The 26,204-nt window shown below is 42.5% G+C and overlaps 1 protein-coding gene and 1 pseudogene across 6 annotated transcripts in view; both read left to right on the top strand.

Moving 5' to 3' along the window:
• The window catches only part of CUL1 (cullin 1), a 102,059-nt gene that overhangs the window by 62,434 nt on the left and 13,421 nt on the right, over positions 1 to 26,204 (top strand). For 5 of the 6 annotated variants that reach the window (XM_081799904.1, XM_081799905.1, XM_081799903.1 and 2 more), the window contains 8 exons: positions 98 to 265; positions 4,586 to 4,648; positions 5,058 to 5,148; positions 6,101 to 6,264; positions 10,964 to 11,126; positions 12,031 to 12,161; positions 25,825 to 25,932; positions 26,008 to 26,114. In XM_081799904.1, the coding sequence (XP_081656030.1) occupies positions 98 to 265; positions 4,586 to 4,648; positions 5,058 to 5,148; positions 6,101 to 6,264; positions 10,964 to 11,126; positions 12,031 to 12,161; positions 25,825 to 25,932; positions 26,008 to 26,114 (995 nt within the window). The remainder of the gene's footprint in view (positions 1 to 97; positions 266 to 4,585; positions 4,649 to 5,057; positions 5,149 to 6,100; positions 6,265 to 10,963; positions 11,127 to 12,030; positions 12,162 to 25,824; positions 25,933 to 26,007; positions 26,115 to 26,204) is intronic. The other variant, XM_081799906.1, reaches the window with a different exon arrangement.
• On the top strand, positions 282 to 4,577 carry LOC145716448 (transcription factor BTF3 pseudogene; annotated as a pseudogene).

Raw genomic sequence — 26,204 nt, 5'->3', positions numbered from 1 at the left:
AACACATCAATGTATTTTAATGCAGTAGATTTGTTTTAGTTAATTTTTATCTTTATCATGTGATTAGTCCTTAAAGCTTGAGTTAACTCCTTTGTAGGACGGAGAAGATTTGATGGATGAGAGTGTACTGAAGTTCTACACTCAACAATGGGAGGATTATCGATTTTCCAGCAAAGTGCTGAATGGAATTTGTGCCTACCTCAACAGACATTGGGTTCGCCGTGAGTGTGACGAGGGACGAAAAGGAATCTATGAGATCTATTCTGTAAGATATATATTTTTTAAACACTTTTCACATGTGTATTTTCTTAGTGATACCTCATCCTGTCAGTAGAGGAATCTAGGCAAATATGAAGCTATTTTCAGAAGAGTAGGCTAATTTCTTTTGCTTTAATTATCAATAAATGACCCTTAAATATCTTGTGGCAGGAAAGGGGAAGGATGAATAAACTGGAGTTCTAAAATACAGCCTCCGCACTTCTGCACTGACTGATAGCAAGTTTCTTCTGCAGTTATTTCACAGCCATCCAGTTGAGCCTGGAACTGTCCCAGTTTTAGCGTTGGACGTCCCACACGCTGGCCGTGTCTGGCAAATGCAGTCCCTGGCCTGAGACCCAGGCCTCACGGATCAGCCCTCAGGGTCTTGTGGTTTGGGAAACTGTTCAAGGAGAGGACTGTGCCATGAGATGTCCTCCTACCCTCTCACTTTACAAAATAATCTGACAGAAAATTGAGAGGTTCTTTTAGACCCCATGAAAATAGATTTTGAAAAGGTAAAGTTTGAGTGATTAAATCATCTTCATTAATATGTTTCTTCAGTCAGGGAAGAAGCTTGTTCTAGGCCCATAGTTTTACAAAGTGTGGTCCCCAAACCCACCACATCTTGGACCCCTGGGAACGTGCTAGAAATGCAGATGACTGGGACCCAGCAGTGTGTGGTAGCAAGCCCTCGAGCTGGGTCTGATGTGCAGTCACGTGGGAGTGCCGATGTCGTAACGCAGTGAAGGGGAGGACCTGAGCACGGACGGGCTGTCAGGTGCACACACTGTACTCTTCTGGAACGGGTGGTGGGGAAAATGTCAAGTTCTGCATAATGAGATTTTCTCCATATCCAAGAATGTTCGTGTAATAGCAGTACTTTACTGCTTTACTATTTGCAAATTTAATAAAAGAAAAACATAATATATCATAGATGAGTGACAGACTCTTATCACTTACATAGTTCAGTTTCTGTGCCAAACTGTTACTTCATAAAGGTACTTGGTTGTATAGTTTTCACAAAACTTTCTTGATTTAGTGTTTTGGTTTGAGCCTTTTGTACTTGCCCTTTTCTTTTCCACTTACAAATGCTTTCTTGAGACTGAAAGTTGTCAGTGTGGGAATCCGCATGATTTGGGTTGATTTCCTCTTGGTTGCCACCTTCACCTGAAACACCGCGTGTACCCCACAATAACATCACAGACTCCTAAAAATCATTATAACTTTTTGTGTGCTGTATTCAAGAACAGTTAAAGAAAGAAGTAGAAGTATACCTCAAGATTCGACTGCTTTTATTTTTTTTATTTACTTTGAAAATTCATACTTTCTACATCCTTAAATCCCGTAGTTACCATTTGGAAATATAATATGCAGCATACATTTTAGCAGAGGCTGATTAATATCCCTATCTAGAAATAGAATTTGCTCTGTGTGCTCTTCCAGTGAACCTGATGAATTCGTTTAAAGTTCAAGCATCAGTTGACACAGTGGGATAGTTGGGCACAGTGATCTCTCATTGTATTTTCCCGAAGTTCCAGAAGGTGGGGATGATTTGTCAAGAAATAATAAGTTTTACTTTTTTCCTGATAATTCTTTCTTCCTTTTTTAATTATAGAAAGTTGTTGTTTTCCTTTCATGTCCACTAGAGAACATAAGTTAATTTCATTATTGATACATTAAAGTGATTGAGCAAGATTTTTTTCCCTGACTCTCTTCCTCTGAACTCTCTCTGGTGTACCATTGGCCCTTCTTTCTTATCTTGCCAGCTCTTCTTCCTTTCTTCTTCAAAGTGACAAATTATCCAGAGTCAAATTAGAGCTGTCTAAGGCTGTTTTAATTTAGAAAAATGTTTGGAAAAAAGTTATTTTTGAAGGCGTAGAATGTCTTTACTAGAAGTTCATGGCCATGGCATCGCATTTTCCCTCCTGCCTCACTCCTGCATTAAAGAAGTCTGAAGAGTTGAGAACGAACAGCAACAGAGAATTTGCACAGAGAAAATGTATTTTCCAAACAATTGCCCCAGGGTTGCATTTCTCCAGAAAAATGAGGCTCTTCCTTTCCAGCATCTTTTTGGATATCATAGTTTCTAATTCTGAAATCTTATTTTTATGCTAATATTACCCGAGTATGTACTGTTCATACTTTATTAAAAATAGTTTTCTCTTAGAATGAAATCTTGCCATTGGCAACAACACAGATGGATCTGAAGAGTATTATGCTAAGCAAAATAAGTCAGAGAAAGAAAACACCATATGATCTCACTCATATGCGGAACTTCAGAAACAAACCAAGAAAAAGAGACAAACTAAACACCAGACTTTTGAGCTGCCACCTTGTGTCCCCGTGTGTACACCTAATCTCAGCTGGTCCCACCGAGACCCCCTGAGCACCAACCCTCTTCCCCTGCGCAGTCCCATTTCCGCTCCAACAAGATGAAAGAAACTATCATGAACCAGGAGAAACTCACCAAACTGCAAGCACAAGTGCTCATTGGTGGGAAAGGAACTGCTTGCCGAAAGAAGGTGGTTCATAGAATGGCTACAGCAGATGATAAAAAACTTCAGTTCTCCTTGAAGAAGTTAGGGGTAAACAATATCTCTGGTATTGAAGAAGTGAGTATGTTCACAAACCAAGGAACAGTGAATCCCCTCTAGCCACCCCAAAGTTCAGGCATCGCTGGCAGGGAACACTTTCACCGTTCCAGGCCATGCTGGCACAAAGCGGCTGACAGAAATGCTACCCAGGATCTTAAACCAACTTGGTGCAGACAGTCTGACTAGTTGAAGAAGACTGGTTGAAGCTCTGCCCACACAATCCATGGACGGAAAAGCACCACTTGCTACCAGAGAGGAGGATGATGATGAAGTTCCAGATCTTGTGGAGAATTTTGATGAAGCTTCCAAGAATGAAGCAAATTGAATTGAGTCAACTTCTGAAGAAGATAAAACTTGAAGAAGTTACTGGGAGCTGCTATTTTATATTATGCCTGCTTTTTAAAATTTTGTTCACGGATCTGATAAAATCTAGATCTCTAATACTTTTAGAGAGTGCCCAAGCCCCTTGGACACTGCAGCTCTTTTCAGTTTTTGCTTAGACACAATTCATTCTTTGCAGCTAATTAAGCTGAAGAAGCCTGGGAATAAAGTTTGAAACAAGGTTACTAAAGTTCTTTGCCTGGGGCGGGGGGGAACAGACTTTTAGCTATAGAGGACAAGCTGATGGTTACTAGAGGGGAGGTGGGTGGGCACAGGGAAAATAAGGGATGGGGGTTAAGACGTACACTCACCGTGACAAGCAGTGAGTGATATGTAGAATTGTTGGACACCTGAAACCAATATAACTCTGTTAACTATCCTGGAATTAAAAATTTAAGTAATAAATTAAAAAATAGTTTTCTCTTAAATATTGCTTTCATGCTGTCTTTTTTTCTGTGGTAGAAATATCACTCAGTTCATTATATAAATTAAATTACATTATAATCTTTTCTGAAATATAGATCTTACATAAACCCAGCTCTATCTGTGGTTAAATTTGGGGAAAATAAGACTGAAAGCATTTATGTTTAAGTGAGTTCCTCAGCTGTTTGTATTGAGTACTGAATTGTTATAAATTTGAATTTTACTCTGAGAAGTACCTCTCTTAACAAACAGCTTAAAAATCATGAATGAATTATAACATTTCTCTTGTGGGGGACATTTTTAGAGTGATTTTCTGGTATTACCTCTGTGGGAAGTTTTAAAAACTTTTTAAAATGTATCAGAGAACCCCCCCACACACACACAAACACACACATGAATACAAGTAAAATGGGAAATCTGAGTAATTCATGTATAATAAACTGCATCTATGTAAAGTGTCCATTTTGGTGCATTTACAGTTGTATGCATCCATGCAACATAAATCACCACAATTAAGATACAGAACTTGCTAATTTTTTATTGTCTGTTACTTATTTTACTGAGTATCAGGAAACTATGATAAATGGAATTATCTTCATTAAGTGTGTTAGGTCAGAAATTAAATTTGGGCCAGGGAATAGTGTTAGAAGTTGAATCCCCTGTTGTCCTGTAAGCTGATGTGTATTTTCTCCTAAAAATCCAGATTTTCTTTTTATCTTAATTATTAAAATGTGAGCTAACAAACATCTGTACTCTGATACTTCCTGAAGTTAAGAGAGTGTCTCTCATTTCATCATGATGATAGATTGTTACCCAGTTATAATCTAGAAATATTGATCAATGAGATTCAGGCTGATTCCTATGGCTTCAGTCTTAGAAAAACGTAGTAAAAGTATAGACATCTTATGCTTCTTTTTCTTTTCATCCAGCTTGCATTGGTGACTTGGAGAGATTGTCTGTTCAGGCCACTGAATAAACAGGTACCAACTTGTGTGAGTGTGTCCATGTTTTCCTTTCAAAACCCCTCACAGATTAGTTCCTTGGGCCTTGTCTCCCCTTCCTTTAGAATGTCCTTTGAGGGGCGCCTGGGTGGCTCAGTTGGTTAAGCGACTGCCTTTGGCTCAGGTCATGATCCTGAAGTCCTGGGATCGAGTCCCGCGTCAGGCTCCCCTGCTCAGCGGGGAGTCTGCTTCTCCCTCTCCCGCTCCCCCCCTTGTGCTCTCATTCTCTATCTCATTCTCTCTCTCAAATAAATAAATAAAATCTTTTAAAAAAAAAAGAATGTCCTTCGAGTATCTCTCATCTTGCATTGTCTAATGAGCTCAGTCTGAGAGATGTGTAGTAATACGCATACTGTAGTCTATGACCTACCTGTCTTTTTTTCCCTTATCCTTCCTAAAGGTAACGAATGCTGTTTTAAAACTAATTGAAAAGGAAAGAAACGGTGAAACCATCAATACAAGACTGATAAGTGGAGTTGTACAGTCTTATGGTAAACAGTTTCCCTTTAATTTATTCAGAGTTTTTATATCAAATGACAGTTGTAACAGTGTTCTGACGGATTCATTTACAGATATTTTAGATTTAAGAATATTGTTTGCATTTACAAGGGCGCTTGGAATTCTCTTTAAGTTAATGTGGTTCTGTTCGATTTTACCCATCATAAAAATTGTTTGATCTTTGTACCTGAAGGGAATTTTGAGGAATTAGACATTTGAATGATCTTCTGGTCTCATTGAGTTACTGTATATATAATAAGATAGAGTGTCATTAATGGATGATAACCAGAAGTCTCTGTCAGCTTGAAAAATTGAGATTGAGAAACCGATAAGCTAATGCAGTGTTTTAAAAACTTAGGTGACATCGTATTTCTCTGAAAGTTTAAATTTAGTCATTTTTAGGGAGCAGGTGAAATTGGTGAAGGGGATTAGGAGCTATAAACTTCTAGTTATAAAATAAGCCATGGGGGGGATAAGGTGTAGCGTTGGGAATGGAGGCAATAATATCATAATAACTCTTTAAGGGACAGTTGGGGACTCGACTTAACTGTGGGGACCGTCTTGTAATGTACACAAATACCAGATCGCTGTGATGGACCCCTGAAACCAGGAGGCTGTTTGTCAGTTATACTTCAATTAAAAATAAATGTCATGTTTATTATTTTTAAGCTTTTAGAAATATAAGCGTTTTTTAAATGAACTGCATGATAACTCTGAAGCATGCTTGGCCATGGGTCAGAATTACTTGCTTTCATGTCTTGGATTCTGTGTCTTTTCTTTCATTGAAACAGTGTACTTGAATACCAGTGAATAACAGATTTACCTTAGGCCTTACCATTGTCCATTTACCTCTTAAACGTAAACTGAATGCTACACACCTAGGTATATTGTGTAAAATATAACAAAAACTGGGGTAATTGAAATATAGTTCCTATTTATTTCTAGTGGAGTTGGGGCTGAATGAAGATGATGCATTTGCCAAGGGCCCTACGCTGACCGTGTATAAAGAGTCCTTTGAATCTCAGTTTTTGGCTGACACGGAGAGATTCTATACCAGGGAGAGCACTGAATTCTTGCAGCAGAACCCAGTTACTGAGTATATGAAAAAGGTAAGCTTAACTATGGCACCTGGAGTAGACTGAAGTTAAAACAGTTACTGCTGCTCCAGTGAATTCTTCTTTTTCATGTAGGCAGCTTTTGCACAGGTCATTTCTCAGGCCGTGTTGTCCTGTAGCGTCCAGGCAGGTGCAGACGCTTCTCCCGGTGCCCCAGGCAGCTTTTATAAATTCATCTGAGATTCACGGCTCAGTGTTCTCTCTGCTGCTCTGAGGACGGAACCGTCCTAGCCATGCGACTTCCCTGGTCTGAGCCGTCTCGCAGCGTGTCTGTGTACATCTGATGGGAGCCGCAGTCCTGTGTCAGTGAGAAACAATTCCTAGGTTGGCAGACTTTAGCTGTTTGCTTTTCCACGTCTGAAATACTCTGTGACAGTCTCCAGCACAGCTTTCAAGTTGCTAGTAGAGGAGGTGCTTCTGAAACAACAGAATCTGGGATGGATCATCAGTTCTGTGCTAAGCGATGTTACAGGGAAGTAGTTCTTTTGGTTCTCTTTCTTGGGAAGACAGGTGTCCTGGATTGTCACTGTGAGGAGTGACTGAGGGTAGGAACTGGCAAACCCATTCTGGGAGAGGTCAGGGAGCAACTGTCTGGCTTCGCACTCGCTCTCCGTGCTGCCATGGCAGCATCCAGACAAATGGGTGTCGCTGTGTTCCAGTGAAGTTTTACCCACAGGCAGGATGTGGCCTGTGGGCTCTCGTTCGCTGACCCCTGGCCAAGATGGACAGGATTTCCAGGGAGGCCGAGCTAACTGTGTCTGATCTCTGCCTTGCCTTTATTCTCTCTTCACGGGGAGAGCGAAGGGAGTGAGTATGGAGCCACGTATCCACGTGCCGAGACAGGCGGTTAGCAAGTCAGCCCCGTAGGAGCAGTGGGGCCTCTGAGCACGTGCGTCCCACCCCGTTTGTGCATGATGTTCTGGCTGCATTTTCCCATAGGAGATCGTGCTTATAAGTGGGCCTTAGAAGTTTGAAGTTGAAAGTCCTTAACTAACAAATTTCTGAGATCTCAAAGCCTAACAAAAATGGAAGTCTTCAGAAGTCTCAAACTTGGAAGTAGTAGCAGTTCTTTGTGTATGTCTGCGGGTTAAATGAGCTTTTGTGTGTGCTGACCCCGAGCATAATTGCCTATTTCATGTGTTAGCTTGGCAGCGCAGTTTTCATGCCCACATCTCTGCTTGAACTCTGCTGCATATGGTGATGCTCTTAAGGGTGGGGTCTTTTGTCAGGGCACACATCTGTGGGGTCTCAGTTCCCGTCCTCTGCGTGAGACCAGAGCTACGTGAGCACTCCCAAAGCAGGCAGATAGGGTTTTTCAGTCAGGCCTGGAACCAAAGGCAGCTTGAGGAGCAAAGACTTACCGTGGTCTGGATGTTTCCAACCCGGTGTGACCCTGCCTTCCTGCGTCCTGGTGCTCTTACAGAGGATTCCTTTCTAGCAGGGTTAATGGTTTGGCCCAAATCCAGTTGGATCTTACCAAACATGACTTCTGTCACCTTCTGGAAGTCCATAATATGGAGAATCCAGCAGAGAATCTGTAAGCACAAAATTGGAAGTTAACCATGTGAACAGTTCTCTTGCCTATAGCCTTAGGCTGCAAGTCTAGTTTTAAATCCCTACTCAGCCATTTCCTGGGGAGTTAACCTTAACCCTCTGGTCCTCCATTCCCTCATCTGTAAAATGGGAATAATAATTTTGTAATACATATGGTTGGTGCTGGGCAAAGAGCAAGCGTGTTGTGTTTGCTAGGACAGGCATACGTGATTCACGGCCTCCGGTAGATGCCTGAGAATATGCAAAACCACAGGATAAATGGGGGCACATTTTATTTAATGACTTGAGGAGGAATTATATTAAAGCATCATGTCAGGAAATAGAATTTAAAACTCATGAACAAAATGGAGATAAAGAATGAGCCTTTGACAAGTATTCTGCTTTTAGCTGCCGGTTTGGGCTAGATGTGCAAATTCCCTGGGGGTCTGCGTTCCCTTTTCTGTGATGTCCAGGGATGTTTTAGTGGAAACATTTGAGAATCTTTGGCTTCTCTGCAATAGGGATGGCTTTGATAAATGAACAGCCCTAAGCCACATTAGGGCTTGTAAGCTATCCTGCTGTCTCATGTGATTGAGACTAATGTGAACTACAAAAGATTTGTTAACTATTCTAGGTTACTAATGTCTCTCATCCACACAAACTTTAAAAGTAAAATATACTTCATTAATTTGCTTACCTTTTGTGTTCTGTTTTTCATTTTGTTTTCACTGTGAACCAATCCTAATAGAATTAATAGGGACAGTCTTTAATTGCTTGATTTTCTTGAGTCATTTTGAATTTGATTTGATCCTGGTGTTCTGCGATCATTATCGGACAGCGATGATCGAGAGCCTACTTGACTAAGAATCCACAAAGAGTGTAAATGGCTGTCCTTCCTAAAACCTAATGATGCAACACCTCATACCTTGGTTTCTTTATCTACAAAATAAGCTATCACCGAGGCCCCTCTGTTCTTCAGTGTCTTTGGAATCACTGATGTGCCAGTTTAGTCTTCCCTTCCCTCTCGGCCCCGCAGGAAGGGCACTGCCGTAGAATGCTGCTACCCTCTGTCCTGCAGGGGTTGGAAAGCCACGGTGCTCCCCCAGAGAAGGAGTCAGCAGTGCCACCAAAGCCTTATCTTTCATCTGGGGAGGGGTAAAATTTTAGGAGAAAGCAATGTTTATGACAGTTGAGTTTTTTGCTGCCCGAGGTGATCATGTATAACTTCAAACAGGAAAAGTGGTGCTTTTCAGTTTGTGTGTCCTGTACTATATCAGCTCGCATTCTTGAGGTAACAACAGGCTTAGGGAAATTTTAGATTCGAAGTACCATGTGCTTAACTTAGAACTTCTGACTTAAAGCACATAAAGATCTCCTATTGTTGGGACGCCTGGGTGGCTCAGTCAGTTAAGTGTCTGCCTTCGGCTGAGGTCATGATCCCAGAGTCACGGAATGAGGCAAGGAGCCTGCTTCTCCCTCTGTCTGCTGCTTCCCCCGCTTGTGCTCTTTCTCTCTCTGACAAATAATCTTTTAAAAAATGTATCTATTCACAATAACTTCATAATCAGAAGAAATATATACATTAGTTGTAGGCGTTTTGGAAAATACGTAAACATAACATAAACCTTCAAGCTTAGGGGACACTATTGCTAAGTATGTATATTAAACCAAATTGGTGGGGCACCTGGGTGGCTCAGTTGGTTAAGCGACTGCCTTCGGCTTAGGTCATGATCCTGGAGTCCCGGGATCGAGTTCCGCATCGGGCTCCTTGTTCAGTGGGGAGCCTGCTTCTCCCTCCACCTTCCCCCATCTCATGCTCTCTCACTCTCTCCTTCTTGCTCTCAAATAAATAAGATCTTTAAATAAATAAATAAAACCAAATTGGAATAATTCTGTAGGTTTTTATGTAACTTGTTACACACACACACTTGTTACATTAACATGTTTTATATTTATTTATTTTACTGGTTAATAGTATTCCATTAGCCAAATATGCTATGCTTTCGTTCCCGCTTACCAGAAACTTTAGGTTTTTTATATTTCTTCTTTTATAAATTCCTTTCACATTTTTTATTTGGTAATACTTATGATTTTTCAGAGATCATGCTATATTAAGGACATTGACATGTTGATGTATACTACAGATAATTCCCAAGTTTATTTTGTTGTTCACATTTCACTATTTGGAATGTGTAATAAGGTTCTAACTTCTGTTGTTTCAATAATTGTCCCATTGTTAGTAATTCTTGACAGCATAAATCCTGCCTGCGTTTTTCTTTTGTTTTCTTGGCTCTTGGGTGTTTATTCTTCCAGTTGAATTTTTCTAGATTTCTCCAAAATTATACCAAATTTAAAATCATTTTAGAAAGTACAGCACTTTTACAACACCAGATAATTTTTCTCTTTTATTCAGATCGCCTGAATAATTTGAGGTTATCAATGAAATTTTGTCCTTGCTCTGATAATTTAGTGGTTCCTTAGTGATGCTTTACGCCACACACATTTCTGGTAATACTTTGTAAAATATACGGACTTCTTTTTATTTTGCTGCTCTGTTAAATGACATCTTTGTTTTCCTCTCTTCCTTGAGGGGAATTGTAAGAACTGGAGATGCATAAATAATCCAAAAGTTACAGGGCCATGTACTCAGCAATTGGCAAGAGAAGGCCATGATGGTCGTTTGTTTTGTTTTGTTTTTAATTTTTTAAAAGTCTGATTACTAATAACGATTTCCATGTGGTCATTTCAGGGAATATATTCATGTGACTCTTGACTTCAAGCAGCTTTCAGTGGGAAGCAGGGGTCCTGAACATGGTGTCTGTTTTTGAGGGAGGATCACAGGTTTCTCAGAGAGTCAAGTAGGGATAGTACCCCCAAAAGGTGAAATGCCACATATCTGAAGGAAGAAAGCTGACATAAACACATTTGGACTGCTAACAATGATAACCTTGATAAGTCATTTAAAAGGAGCTGGAGGTAGAAATATATTGCAGAGAAAATTGTGACCACTTAAATATGGTTGGCATTCACCCAGAATCAAAGAACCCCTTCCCTTTTCTCTTAATTTATTAGAGCAGGTTTGTGAGTTGAATTTGCCATTATTCATGGAACAATTCTTTAAGAAGGAATCCAGACCATTCACTTGAATGAATTCCTGCAGGCAGAGGCTCGTCTGCTCGAGGAACAGCGGAGAGTCCAGGTCTACCTTCATGAAAGCACACAGGATGAACTGGCCAGGAAGTGTGAGCAAGTGCTCATTGAAAAACACTTGGAAATTTTCCACACAGAATTCCAGAATTTGTTGGATGCTGACAAAAATGAAGGTGAGCCTCTCAGACTCAAGACGTGTGTGCATGTCTGTTATGATCTGCAGTTTTGAAGTTGTTTGAAATTCTGGACTCTGCACATGACCAACATGAGTCATTTTTTAGAAGATTAATGTGTGTGTACCTTGTGTATTGATTTCAGACCTCTGTAGAGGGTTTTGGGTGTAACTTTGGGGGAAGAACATCTTTTCAGTTCAATTTGGAATATAACTTGTTCCATACACTTTAGTGTTAAATGATACTACCCCTGATTTTGTTCTTGAGGATTTTTATTTTGAAAATTCTTCAAGATGTGAAGGCTAGTGTTTTGTAAAAGTCTTTCTTTTACCCTTTAGGTTTTACTGGGATATGTTAGGAGCTCAATAAAAGATTGATGTTCGAATTCAAAAGTTTTCTCTTTGGCCTTCATAAATTAACCATATGCCATACATATATTAAATGAAGAATTTGGGGGCCCTTTTGTGACTCATTTGTTTGTAGAGTTGAGATGGGTATTCATAAATATTCCTTAAATTTATTCATTTTTTAAAATAAATATTTGAGTGCCCATTATATATCTAGCATAACTAATATCTCAATCTTGAGAATTTTAGGAAGCATCAGATATACTTCCTGATAAAATTTTTCTCTGTTCTGTTGCTGGTTTCTCATAGTAAAGGAAAAAGTAAACTTTTACAATAACAACTTCATTGTTACTTTCAGCTTTAATATATATATATATATACACACACACACTAAATACAAAATATTTGGTTATAATTAAAACATTTTTGATTATTTAGATCTAAAAACACCGTTGTTTTATTTCAAGGTGGCTGTCATCACAGTACACGTACATACTTAGTGGGATGGATATGCAAAGTTTGTGTCAGTGCATTAAGGTGGCACCTTCTTCTTTCAGATTTGGGTCGCATGTATAATCTTGTGTCTAGAATCCAGGATGGCCTAGGAGAATTGAAAAAACTTCTAGAGACACACATTCATAATCAGGGTCTTGCAGCAATTGAAAAGTGTGGAGAAGCTGCTTTAAATGTAAGTACTATTTAATTGGAAATCAGCCAGGCCTAACTGTTTCCACCAGGAACTGCAGGTGTCGTGTGCCTCCATTCACGAATCCAAGTGGTAAGATTTCACCAGAACTCTAGTGGGGAACCTTGTTTTGGCTTTTTAAAGTAGAAGGTTCAGAAACCTCTTTGTTTAGTAAATTCCTCCATAAACTTTCCTCTGGCACCTTTTCGGCATTAAGGATGTCCTCTCTTGATATTTTTTTCCTTCATTTCTTCTCACAATTACATTCCTTACACTAGAAGAGAGAAGATTCTTCCATAGAACAAACAGCCTAAAGCCTCCTAGACACTTGCCTCTGGTACCCGTGGGTCACAGGCTGCATCTCTTGGGGACTTTGATCTGAGGACTGCCCTTCCGTTGAAGGTCACAGAGCTATTTCCCCCTGATAGGCCCTGAAATGTGTAGTATTGCTCATGAACCCCACCACCCCAGGAGGCGCAGGGAGTGTTCCTGCTAGTGTAGCAGTAATTCAGGTGATAATTTTATGTAGGGAGTACCACGTGTTCCTAAAAGACGGGTTAATTGTCTTCAGTTTTGTCCCTGTTGTGCACTTTAAATTTGATAGTGGTTGGGGGGAACTGATAAAGAAAAGCTTCTAGAACACAGTTGGCTCTTACATCTGATTCAGAAAACGTTTTAATCTCTGATTTTTATTGTGTTTAATGTTAATTATTTTTGACGATACTGTATTTTTTTTTACAATACCGTCTTTTTTTTTTTTGGACAACACCGTCTTTAATACATCTTTTAAAATCTTCATTTCTCTGTTAACTTTGGAAGATTTCTTTTTATGGCTTGCTGCTTCCCTTTTGACACATTTATGAATTACTAATGGAGTGAATGTAAACCCATTCCTTCCCGGGTTGATAAAATAATTAATTTTGCACTTCCCAGATGGAAGGGACCTGGCTTAGTGGGCGTTGAGAAAGAGATGTCCAGGTTTCAGTGTAAGCTGGCATGTGAGATCCCGGCACTGGGACACGCGGGGTTGGGATCGTGGGGCTGTTGTTACCCTGGCCCGGTTGAGTGTGGCCCCCGACAGTCTGTCTGGGTTCAGATCCCTGCTCCAGCTGTGTGACCTTGCTGCTAACTTGCTTTTCCTCGCTCTGTCAGTTGGGAGGGTTTTTTAATAGAAAAATGACGGTGGGGACACCTGGGTAGCTCAGTCGGTTAAGCGTCTGCCTTCGGCTCAGGTCATGATCCCAGGGTGCTGGGATCGAGCCCCGCATTGGACTCCCTGCTCAGCAGGGAGTCTGCTTCTCTCTCTCTCCCACTCCCCCGCTGTGTTTTCTCTCTCGCTGTGTCTCTTTCTGTCAAATAAATAAATAAAATCTTTAAAAAAAAGAAAAAAGAAAAATGATGGTGACCACCTCATAGGGTTTTTGTAAACAGTACGTGTAAAGTGCTTATTAAATCTGGTGCGTAAGTGCTAAGTGCTCAGCAGTGATGACAGTTTTCCTTTTAAAAACTCATTTAAAAATCATCCTTATATTTTGATGGCTTTTCTTACTTCTACACTGAACGTTCCTTTTTAAAGGGCCTGACGTGCGCGCGCATGTGTACTTCAGGAAGGACCAACTTTTCAGTAATGTGTTTTCACAGTAGTTAATTCAAAACTCCGTTTAGCCACATGAGCAACAGAGCCAAGTAAATGACTTATTTTCCTTGAAATGAGTTAAGTGGTGAGTCTGTTATTTCATCAGACATGGGTTGGAGAAGTAACTACATGAAGCAGAGTTTGCTTTTTTATGTGATCTGTTGTGTATGATATCTGCTGGGAGGTGGCCTCAGGGGGTCCATGGTCTAGATGAACGCAGTTAGATTATTTTCATGGGAATGATGGGGTGTTACTTCTAATGCCCATCTTTTCCAAACCAAAGTAAGGTCCTAGATGGAGAAATAAATCACGCTGTAATTCTCAAGTACTATTGTTTTCTCTTTCTTTTTGATACGATCACCTGACTTGGTGAATCTTAAATCTGACATTTACTTTTTCATGACCAGTTAAAGCAGAAGTTTAGTTTCTAAGTAAAATTGTTTCTTTATATGTGGAACCTTCATCTGTCAGCAATAAGCACATTATTGATCATAAAATAATACATTATTAATTATAATTATTTCCATAAAAACCATTTTTATATTGAATTCGTGAAACTGATTTTCTAAGTTGTTGTGAAGAAAAATGTTTTTTGGGAAAAGCAAATACTTTTTCTCTTTTCTGCAAGAGTTTTTCCTGAATTTCCATCTTAAAGTTTCAGTTGACTCGTAGTTTGCAGTGTGCTGTCTAAATGATTCGTGAGTTTCTTACACCACCGTCCGGGCCTGGGTTATACCTGCCTCCTTTACTCACCTGTGATGGGAAAGCCCATGAAACTTGAAGAAGCTCAAGAAAGAGCATGTGTACCCAGTGCTTATTAGCCTGGCACACAGTAGGTGTTTAAATACTTAACTTTAAGAAAGAATAATTACAGCTCTTAAATAATTTTAAGTAGGTATTTTTATCACAAATGTGGCAAATGTAAAAGATACATTGTAACCCAAACCATGATGGTTTTCCAAAGCCCACTCATGCTGGAGGAAAAGCAGCAGAGGAAAGAAACGGTTTGCCTTAATAAAAAAAATTATTATACATAATTCTAAGTGGGATTTAATTACTTTGAGAACACAATTTTTTTAAAGTTTGAAAATTTTTGCCCAATTGAGTTGGATCATAGTATATGAAAATCATTTACAGTGAGCATATTTAATGTGATAGAAAGCACTATTTAAATGATTCTTTAAGGACTAAAAAGTTTTCTTATGTAGTCCTATGATTCTGTTCATACCAAACAAAACAGGTTAAGTTTCCAAAAGTAGAGAAATGATTTTACTTAGAAGCTGGACTTCTGCTTTAACTGGCCACGAAAAGGTATTGATTAGAAAACTAGATTTGCTACCGATTAGTTTGGCCTAGACTGAAATCATTACAGATTTCAAACTTGTAATGGGATTCAAAATAATATTTTATGTATTGGTACCTTCAAGACCTACCTGAGCGTTTTCCTAAGGCGTTTTTTTTTTCATAGTTAAAAACAAATTTTTAAAATTAAAGGCTCTTCCTGAAGAACTGGCCCAAGGTGGATCTCCCTCATGCTCTCTCCCTCTCTTTACCTAAGCAAGAACTGGCCGTCCTTGTGAAGTGTCCCTGAAAGAGCGCCCTTAACACACGGCTTACGTGTAGGCGCGCCGCTGCTTGGACCTGCGCGGGCCGGCAGTTGGGCTCGGGACTCCTCAGAGTATGGAGAGCGTCAGACTGCACGGGCCGGAGCAGACCAGTGTGGGTCCATCTTACCCCCCACCGGGCAGGATTTCAGTGCGCCTGGAAGAGTTCCCGCCAGCCTTTCTAGGGCCTCACGACTGGGGACTTGGATGCTCTGCTGATGTGCTGAGTCCTGCATAACGGACGCAGGAGTAGCTAACATTGCATTGGGTACCAGTAGGACTTTGGGAACCTTGTACACAAAAAATATTCAAGGATGGGATTTATAACTGGTTTAGAGCCGAACAAAGAACCAGACAAATCATTTTAAATAGGTGAGTTTGTTGTATAGGCAAGTTTCCCCAGCCGTGGCTTCTGGACTGGAAAGAGTGGGACAGCATGGTAAATTAGCACACTGACATAGTATTGAAACTGTTTGAAGTCAAAATTTGAAAGACCCTATGTGCTTACCTAGATGGGCCAAAGAAATGTGTTCAGGGTTTGGCAATACAGTAACTATAAAAAGAATCTGTATTAAAATATAGGAGGAGGACAGGCCCTGTACACTTCGGTCGTGAGCAGAGCATCTTGAAAGTAGAGCCCACACCTTCAAGTGTTCTCTGTACAAGGCTGAAGCCCACAGTGGCCCTGTGCTGGGTTCTCGGGTTATTGATCTGCCAGAGCAGCTTAGCTGCATGATGCTGGCTGGTATTGTCACTCAAAGGGCGAAGAAACATTGCAGATAAAATTGAAATCCTTGTTTTCATTCATTCAACAAGCATTTATGACCCTCCTGTGATGGGATTGATGGCAGGAATCCCAAATTGAAATGCCTCACCTTTGTCTTCTCATCCAGCCTCCGTGACCTCATCTGCCCAGTTGCTATATTACAGGTTCATTTTGAATGCACGTTCTCCTTCCTCCGTCCCTTAGCACGGGGCTAGGGGTAGGGTAGCAGCTGTGTAGGACATGCCACTTTGCCCTCATCCTTTGCCCATGACAACATTCGTAAGCTAAAACGGTGGGTTTCCCAGTGAGCCTGGGTATGGCCTCAGCGTCCTCTAGAACCAGTAAGGGCGCCTGCCTACCAGCCCTGGCCCCGCTCTGTCCTCTCTGATGAGTGAGTTGGGTGAGGACGAGCCCCCTTCCCTGCCCCTCCAAGTGTTTTCTCTCTGGTCCCTGCCCCCGCTCTCACCCCCACACCCTGTTGTTCATCTGGGCCCTGTGACTTCGTTCTCCAGATGTTCTTCCCGCTCTCCTTTCCTGTTCATCCCCCATGGGGCCCGGCACTTCCATCTTTCAGAAATACCTCTGAATGCTGTGACAGTTTTACTCCACATTCTTCATCCTTTTTTTAATAAGCAAAGCGAAATGAAACCTCTTCTCTATAGTAGTATATTAAATCTACAATATTATGTTGAACCAGAATCCTCTTCTGATTTACCCCTGCTCTCATGAACTTTGTCTTCCCTGCCAGATCACTTCCCTGCTTGCACTCAGGCTCTTCTCTCCACCCGTAACATGGGCCTCCCTGCTTTCTGCTCGCTTTGTCCTTCTTTGAAGGCTAGCTCGGATCCTCCTTTCTAAAAAGAACTCTCCACTCTCTCTTCGAGCTCTGAGTGACTGTCTCCCCATCCTGTACCCCTGTGGCATTTATTTAAAAAGTCTCTCCTGTCCCCCTCTCTATTTGTGGGTCACCTCTGTGTTTCCTGTCACACTGCCGTCGATTGTAATCCCTGGAGAGTACGGCTGGCAGCTCTTCATAGTTTTAGTGCTGGTGTCTTGTGCACCAAGTGTCCCTTGATAATGATGGTAAAGAGGAAAAGCCAGCAGCCATGTGGCCAGAATCCCCTTTCCAGTTGTATCCTCCGTTTCTCTGTCTCTTCATTGTATCCATCACCTGGTCACCTTTCCATGACTATGCCTTGTTGTACCTTCCTACTTCTCTCTCCTTAGACACGTCTCTTTTTGTCCCTATGTGTTAAACACCTATTTATCTTTCAAAACCCAGCTCAAATGCCATTTCTTCCACAAGCCTTTCCCTGTCACCCCTTTGAAATAGTAGCATGTTGGACTATTTATATGACATTCACTCTACTTTATATTTTAGATATCTGTGAAAATGTCTTTTACAGGAATGGCTTTATCCATCTTCATGTGTTCAGAATTTAGCACAATGCCTTGTGCAGAATAGGGTGTCACCCTACTTACGTTTTAATTGTACTCCTCATTGTTGCCAGCAGGATTCAGGGCTGCTTACACAATGCATAAAAGACAACGGGCTATAAGGGAGAGAGTAGTAGAATAAGGATAGGAAATACAAACGACGCTCAGTGTTGAGATAGATCATGCTCACATTGCATGCAGTGGAGTCTAGTGTCCTGGTTAGAGATGCTCACAAACGTGCCTCCAGTTCTTGGCCATCAATGCAGAGATCTCTCCAGTAAAGGCGTCAAGACTGTGAAGTACAGTCAGCTCCTGGACTCCCCATGATCATAAAGAATAAGCCTGTAACTCAGGAGAATGACTCAGAACAGAACTGAGAATACTCTCCCCAGTGGCCCATCCTAAAGAAGACATCAGGAACGTGGACAGTTATCAACCCTACACTTACAAGTAAACGTGATCCCAAGTCCTTGGATGGCTTTATAATTTCCCTTGATGGTAGCTTCTAGCAAAATACCAGAAGAAAGTTCATGAAAAGAGTCAATACAGACATATAAATACTTGCTAATAAATGATTGATGATACAGTGGGTTCCATGTTGAATTTTTAATTAGCACGTGATTTCGCAGCAGTCTGGTTGCTGTTGTGCTTCCTACAAAGTGGCCTTCACATAAATCAGGTTAGAAGAGACTATTTCATTACTGTCTGTCTTTAGGGCAGAAATGGCGGCAGATAAGCAGAGTCCTCTTTGAAACCATGTCTTGATGGAGTAACGTCAGTCTAACTGGGACTGAAGTGTAATCCAGCAAGAGTGGGCTTGCAGGTACTTTGATGACCAGCAGGGCCACTGGTCTAACAGTGGGGGTGTTGGGCTGCAGAGATGGACTAGGGAATGAAGTCATGAAGGTTTATTTGCAGCTTAGAGAGAGATCATCTGCTTGAAACGGGAGGAGGCATTTTCAGGAGCTGCCCAGGGCTCTGGCTCCAGGAATGATGGTGCTTATAAAAGGGAGCGCTTGAAACGGAGAATTATATAGGCAGAAATGAAATTGGGAGGCTCTGGCAGCATGTTTTTCAGGGTAAGACTAAGGGGTGATGAAATCTAGGACCTTATCAGAATTAGGGAAAAGCCCTGTTTGGGGATTGAGAAGTTGAGTTAGAAATAATTACAGGAACCCAATTGTTTGATGAACTTGCACCATAATGAACAGAGGAACATGGTGCAGGGTGCTTCTGGCAGGTTTGGGTTTCGTTCATACAGCCAAGATTCCCTTTATCTTCTGGAGTAAAATGTTCAAATAACTTGGTCCTGACTCAACCATTCTGTGGGTGCTGGTAATAGAAGAAAATTACGCACACGGTGATAAAATTGACCAAGGAACCTTACATCTGGAGTCTAGCCTGCTTTGTGTGGTCAGAAGGGAGGGAATACACATCCCTAAAATCTTAGGTAGCAGGAGTGCAGGGTGAGATAATCCTGGGCTATCCCAGCCTCCGGCTGTCCCTTAAAGCCGAGCAATGGATTATGGGGGCTGATTTTACTATTCTTTCTTATTTTGATGAGGTTTGGAATTCTTCCATAATAAAACCTTTTTTATTTTTTATTTATTTATTTTTTTTTTAATAAAACCTTTTTTAAAAAGCAAGAGGAAGGGGCGCCTGGGTGGCTCAGTCATTAAGTGTCTGCCTTCGGCTCAGGTCATGATCCCAGGGTTCTGGGATCAAGCCCCATGTCGGGTTCCCTGCTCCACAGGAAACCTGCTTCTCCCTCTCCCTTTGCCTCTCCCCCTGCTTGTGCTCTCTCTCTCGCTATCTCTATCACTACTTGGCCCTCTCTATCAAATAAATAAATAAAACCTTAAAAAAAAAAAAAGGCAAGAGGAAAACAAAATGTACCAGTGTTGATGTAGTAGATGTGGGAGAGGAGAAGGAGGGGGGATCAAGGAGGTGTTTTAGGACAGAAGAAGGCAGTCTCGTACAGTAAGTCAAACTGACAAATTTAATTACACAAAGAGCTGATATATGCTGATAATGGAAATTGGTTCAGAAAGCCTATAGCTGAATTCGTGAACCTATTTTCTGTCTTGCCCTGGGCTGAAAAGAATTACCGTTTTCTTTAAAGGAGAAATCACACAGATGTTCATTTTCAGTTTAGGATAAGCAGGCTCTGAGGAGACTCACTCATTTTCATATCCAGGATATACCCTTCTTTCTTCCACCTGTGGGCACAGCTATAATCTTTCCAGAGGCAGCCCAGTTACAGAAGCCCTTCGCTACCCAGATCTGAGTTTGCATCCCACATCCAACTGCATTTTGGTTTCATCTTTGCTGTGTCTTTTTAAGTCCTGAAATGGCCCCTGCTAGGCATCAGATGAGTTCAAGACCACCTGTGAACTCTCACCACCTACCCCACCCACTTACCTCCTGGATGCACTGCTTCTATTTCTGAACTAATGTAATAATTACTTTCTGCAACATCATTCTTTCTCTTAGAGGAGTCACAGTTTTTCTAGGCAAGTCCAGCTTAGTTCCACTTTCAAAATCGAATATCTTCACTTGTCTTCGCTCTGTGTCTGACTCCAGTCAACTTGGAGCCTCGGTACTGACCGGGACATACGGAGGGGCCACAGACAGGGACTCCAGCCTCCAGCCAGGTGAGCGAAGACGAGTGCAGGCGTGGGCCAGAGCAGGGGCCGGGGTCAGTGATGGAAGCCCGCCCAGGGACATAACTGCCACCGGGAGTTTGTAGATGTTTATCAGACCCAAAGGTAATGATTAAAGATTCGTTATTTATGGTCTGAGACTCAGAGCCATGATTACAAGATAAATACATACGACTGAAGCAAAAGTAGCAGGCGGACGAGGTTGTAGTGATGAGAATATGGAGCCCTGGTTACACTGGTAGGTTTTTTGTCTTGGCATTTTCAACTTTAAACCTCACTCAGAGAAACAGGTGATTTCTGCTTATCAGAAGAGGTAAGATGATGGAACAGGAAAAACCCAGTAAGAAAATGCGAGACTGTCTCATCACTGGATGGTGCGTGAGGCCTCTCTGTGCTGTTGTCTCCAGTGTTTGGGGGTTTGGTTTGGTTTGGTTTGGGTTTTGCCTGTTATTTAATACAAAAATTAATTTTACTTCCTGAGTGTGCACAGCACCTGCGAGGCCTTTGGGGGCCGGGGTTACACCTTGCCCCGGGCAGTTGTCAGAGCGGATAATCTGGGTGCCCACAGACCCTTCCCTGCTCTTCTCTGTAGTTGGTGGTTTGTGGTGGTTCCCTTCCTGAAACTTTTGCTTCTCTGTGTTACGTGTGGGGAGAATGTTGCTCCAAGGACCAAGTGCTAATGCTTATGGGGAAGAACTACTCTGCCCCCAAATAACTGCGTGGTGTGGAGACTTCACTTCTCCTCCTTCTCAAAGAATAATGATCTCAAGGTAAGGTCGTGGACAGTGTCTGACAAGGCCCCGCATGTCCCGTGGGTGCCGTGTGGCGGTGACAGACCTGCCGCTGTCGTCCCGGCCACGTGAAAGGAGTGGGTAACAGGTGTGCTCAGAAGTAGCTCTGGGTGAGGGCACGTTTCTGAGGACGATCCCATCCGCTGCCGGCTTAGGGAGCCCCCGCTTACATTCGTGACATGGTGAGGATGGCCCCTCGAGCCTGTCACACCCCTGTGTCCCTCTTTGGGCAGGGTTACAATATTAGGATCACAGGCGATCCTGAGAAATCCTGTCTCAATGTACGCCAGCTCCCCACGAACTAATGCTCAGACCTCTTCCTCGGCCACATGTGCGCAGCTGTTTTAAGGAAGATAGGATAAGATGAGATGGAAGTCTTGTGAGGCTCCTAAGTACATTTTTTTCTTCTTGTGAAATTGGTCCTTAAAATTAGGGTTTTCTTAGTGGACGTGTATGGAATAAAAGGTAATATTTGAGTCATGATTATCAGTGTTTCTGAATTAGCTGTCTCAGAAGGAGTTGGTGAGTGCCACGACACTGTGTGCTTGCAAGCAAGGGAGACGCTGTCCTGGCAGGCTTCTCGGGGCTCATGCCCGGCGGGGGCGGGGCGGCAGCCAGTAACAGCGACCCACAAGTGCAGTCAGCATCCCAGGGGGTTTGGGCGTTGTCTGTAACAGGCCCGCCCCATCCTGCCAGTCCAGAGAGCTTCCCTGAGAAAGTCTTAGAGACCAGTAGAAGAGCCGAAGCTGACGAGGCAGGGGGTCCTAGACAGAGCAGGGCCCCTCGGTGGGTGTAAACACGACCCATTCCAAGAACCCAGAAACCCGGTGTGACTTGAGAGGATGGGAAGTGGCACAGACTGAAACTGACAGGGTCGGCACTGGCTGGCCAGGCCAGGAGACCCCGAAAGCCACGTTAATGATAGTGCTTTAGTCCTAAGGGCAAGAGGAAACCGAGGGATAATTGTAACAAACATGAAATTGATAAAATCAGATTTTTAATTTTTAAACCATCTGTACCATGTAGAAAATAGATTTAAAGAGCATGGTCTGTTTTGGTGGCCAGACGGAAGACAGCATGGGTTGGTTAGGTTGGGGGGTGGGGAGAAGAAGGAATCCGGTTCTTAGACTTTGTGAGGGACAGGTGTTTGTACTCGATCATTGTTGACCCTGGATGATGGGTCCACGGAGTGGATTTTACCATTCTTTGGAATTTTGCAGAGATTTGAATTTTTCTACAGTAAAACCCTGAAAGAAAGGAAATGGAGAGAGTTCCGGCAGAGAGGCAGGTTCAGGGAGGAGACCAGGGTAGCTCTGACGTACAGTTTGGGAATTCCATGCAACAACCATGGGCAAGTCATGTGAGCTGAGCGGGGAAGTCTGGTCTGGGCTAGAGATAAATGTGACCGTCACTGGCATAATACAAACAAGTGAAATCATGTAGGAGTGGGTGACATCCCTCAGGGACGAGCCCTGACAGGTGTCGTGTTTCTTAGCAGAAAGTCCTCGTGTACTATAGAATAAGCAGGTGGTCATGAACCAAAGCAATTACTACTCTGTTCATTTCCTTAAGCACCAAAAATTGACATGTTTCATGGAAAACATGCATTTGTTCTAGCCAGTCTCGCCTCTCTCATTGCCCCTGTTGCTTTTTTAACCCTGCAATCTGGTGCTCTCTGAAACACCTCCTCTTCTCTATTATTCCCATGCGCTCCTATCTTTGTCTGCCCTTGCCAAGTTCCTAAGCGGCTTCTCTCTCTCAGGACCTCAGATTCTCACTTCAGGTTTCCGAGGCTTGACACTTCATACATTTCCCTTCATGGGGTCCTTTCAGACCCTTCGTTCTCACCAGCCAGAGTGCTGCTGGGTCTCCTCCTATAGTAGAAAGAATCTTGGAATCGGAGTCCAAAGACTTCTGTGCCCTTGGGGAAGATCTGTCTGATTGGTCTTTCCACAGGGAATTCCTTCCTGGCATTTCTTGGGACATTTATGTTTTTCCAAATTCTGAGTCTGAGAAAAATTGTTCAAGAAATCATGAAAACAGAGAAAAGCATAATTCTCCTGCAAGCATGATGGTCAACACAGACACATTCCTGGTTTAACAGAACCCACCGACGGCAAGGGTAGGGGCGCTCACACGCAGTTGAAGGTTAAGGTGGCCATCTCTGGAACCACGCAGAGTGCACGTTCTGGAAACGCAGTGTCATCTGATCAGTCTTCCTCGTTCACAATGCCGGGTTACAAATGTTGGTGCGCCCTTTCTGCTGCCGAGGGCATCCTTCTTACAAATAAAATACATGTTAGTGTGTTTATGCACATAATATGCTTCGTGTAAATCCTTTGAGTGGCGTTCCAAAAAATAGCATGTGTTGGAAGCAAAATAAGTCCTTAAACTGGCAATTTTGACATGTGATTCTTTGTACTGACCTTAACCTTGAATGTTACCTTATTCAAATACTACCCAACAATGTTTGCTGGCATTTTCCCGTACTTGGATATTCGCTATAAGCTAGAGTTCTTTGTAAATACTTTTAACAGAAGAAATGCAAAGGGAAGAAAATGTGAATTTCGTGAAATAATTTGACATGTGATCAGAAAGCAATCTAAAACCTGAATTAGCAAAAACAGTAGTATCAATTTCAGTGGCAAACCCAAAATTAAGTCAAGCAGACAATATTTTCATTGTTAAAGAAATTGGTTTATATGAAATAAGAAGATGTATGCCAGTTGGAAGGTGCTTTTGGATGCACTTGTGAATTAAGACCATCAGTGCGGGGGCGCGGGGCGGGGGGCGCCTGGATGGCTCAGGCCGTTAAGTGTCTGCCTTTGGCTCAGGTCATGATCCTGAGGTCCTGGGATCGAGTCCTGCCTCAGGCTCCCTGCTCAGCGGGAATCTGCTTCTCCCTCTCCCTCTGCATCTCCCCACGACTCGTGCTCTCTCTCTCTCTCTCTCTCTCAAAAAAATACATTTTTTAAAAAAAGAATGCTAAAATATTTTTTTAAAAGTACAAAATTGGAGGAGGAGTTCTATTTCTACATCTGGAATAGTTGTCATGAAACAACAAGATTATCCGATGGCAATGAATGCTGTATGTGTTTTAACATTTTAAGATAATTTTTAGATATTAAATATATGTGATCCTAGCTTCCATTATCTTAGGTGATTTCTCTTTGGCAATCATTTTGCATTCCCTTTTAATGTTTTCCCTTATTAAATATCTGTATCAGGTAGAGACTGCTATTCACATACTGTTGAAATTATAGTCTTGCACAGTGTACTCATAATAATAAACTTTGCATTTTTATTATATTTTTCAGCAGAAAACCTCTGAAACTCTTAGTATAACCCTATCACAGGAAAACAGTTCAATCTCAGTGCTTACTCATTATTTAAAAACAGTATTAGAAGATGCAGAGTAATTGGAATTTGGGGAATTCTGGTTTCTCATTCCTGAACCTGAGGATTCATATCAGTCAGGACTTTGCAGACACTGGCAGCCACGTAAGCCCCCCGGCACTCGGGCCTCCTGCTCGTAAAGGAGCCGGCCGCCGGCATCCTCCTGGCGGGTGCTGTCTGTCCACACCGCCGCCGCCGCTGTGGACAGGTCCTGTCCTCCAGGCCTTTTCCCTTCTCAGAGCCGTGGAGATGATGCCGGCCCGGGAGTGAGGCGGCCTGGGGTCAAGCCTGACTGCCATCACTGAAACCCTTGGCCAGATGCCTGACTGACTTAGTTTCTCCCCCTGTCGAACGGGACTGCAGATGGCAGCAACCTCCTGGCGTGCTTGTGACCGTCCTTGTGTGGGGCTTAGCACGCTGACATGCAGTGCGTCCCCAGTGTCAGCTGCTCGGTTTCCATCACTCAGGCCTGTCTCCTTTGCACCCCCGCCGTCCCGGTCCTTCCCATCTTGTGCGTCGCTGCCAGACCTCTCCTGTGGCTGATCTTTGTATTGCATTCCTCTTATGTTGTTTCTTTATCCAGAGCTCCCAGTTGCCCGCCCTGCCGAGTCCGCCAGTGCTCTGCCTGTCTCCCAGGCCCTGGCCTGTCACATCCAGTCTTGCAACGTGGTCTGGTGTGCGAGTCAGACCCTCTCCGCCTTGTCTGACCCACTCACACCCCTGCCTGCACTTCCTCGAACCTACTTTTTTTTTTTTTAAGATTTTATTTATTTGAGGGAGAGAGAGAGCGTGCACACAATCCAGAGGGGAGGGCTGAGGGAGAAGCAGAATCCCTGCTGAGCAGGGAGTCTGACATGGGGCTCAATCACAGGGCCCCCGAGATCATGACCTGAGCCAAAGGGAGATGCTTACTGGACTGAGCCACCCAGGCATCCCAGTCTTACACTATTTTTTACACCACCTGCCCACCTAAGTTCTAGATATCCAGCTGATTACTGATCTTACTGGCTGATTGGTTTTCCCAGAAAAGTCCAGAATTTGAATTTTTAACAACAGCAAAAATGGGCTAAGCAAACTATCACTTGGAAAAAATTGTGTTTCCTGTGATCTTTGAATGTTTGAATAATTTGAAGAATCACTGTTTTTTAATACAAGCTGGAAATCAGTATTTAATTTCAAGCACGGAGAATCTGTTAGTATGTCTATAAGCAAAATGTCCTGTGTGTTTTGATGGTGGAACCAAAACTGTTTCTTGATCTTATTTAACATCTTTGAAGAAATCTCTAAGCCTTTTGAAATATTTTGTAGTAACGTGTTAATACACCATTTAATTCCCAGTAACCAACTTTTGTTTCTGTTTTTCCCCTACTGAGGACCCCAAAATGTACGTACAGACGGTGTTGGATGTTCATAAGAAATACAACGCCCTGGTGATGTCGGCGTTCAACAACGACGCTGGTTTCGTGGCCGCGCTCGACAAGGTGAGCGCGGGGGCGCAGCGGCCGTCCGGCGGCACAGGGGCCCGCGTTCCTCTGACTCTGCTTTGTGTTCCGCAGGCCTGTGGGCGCTTCATCAACAATAACGCGGTTACCAAAATGGCCCAGTCGTCCAGTAAATCCCCCGAGTTGCTGGCTCGATACTGCGACTCCTTGTTGAAGAAAAGGTATTAGTGACTGTGTGTGTGTTTTCCTTAGTAAACCTATTTAAAGTCTCAGCTTATCTATGAGGAATTCAGCTTTGTTACATTTGACAT

Source organism: Leptonychotes weddellii, chromosome 12 (genome assembly GCF_054177405.1).
Source record: "Leptonychotes weddellii isolate Sample4059 chromosome 12, ASM5417740v2, whole genome shotgun sequence".
NCBI lineage: Eukaryota > Metazoa > Chordata > Mammalia > Carnivora > Phocidae > Leptonychotes > Leptonychotes weddellii.
Note: the sequence above shows the minus strand (reverse complement) of the source record. Positions and strands in the feature narration are given on the sequence as shown.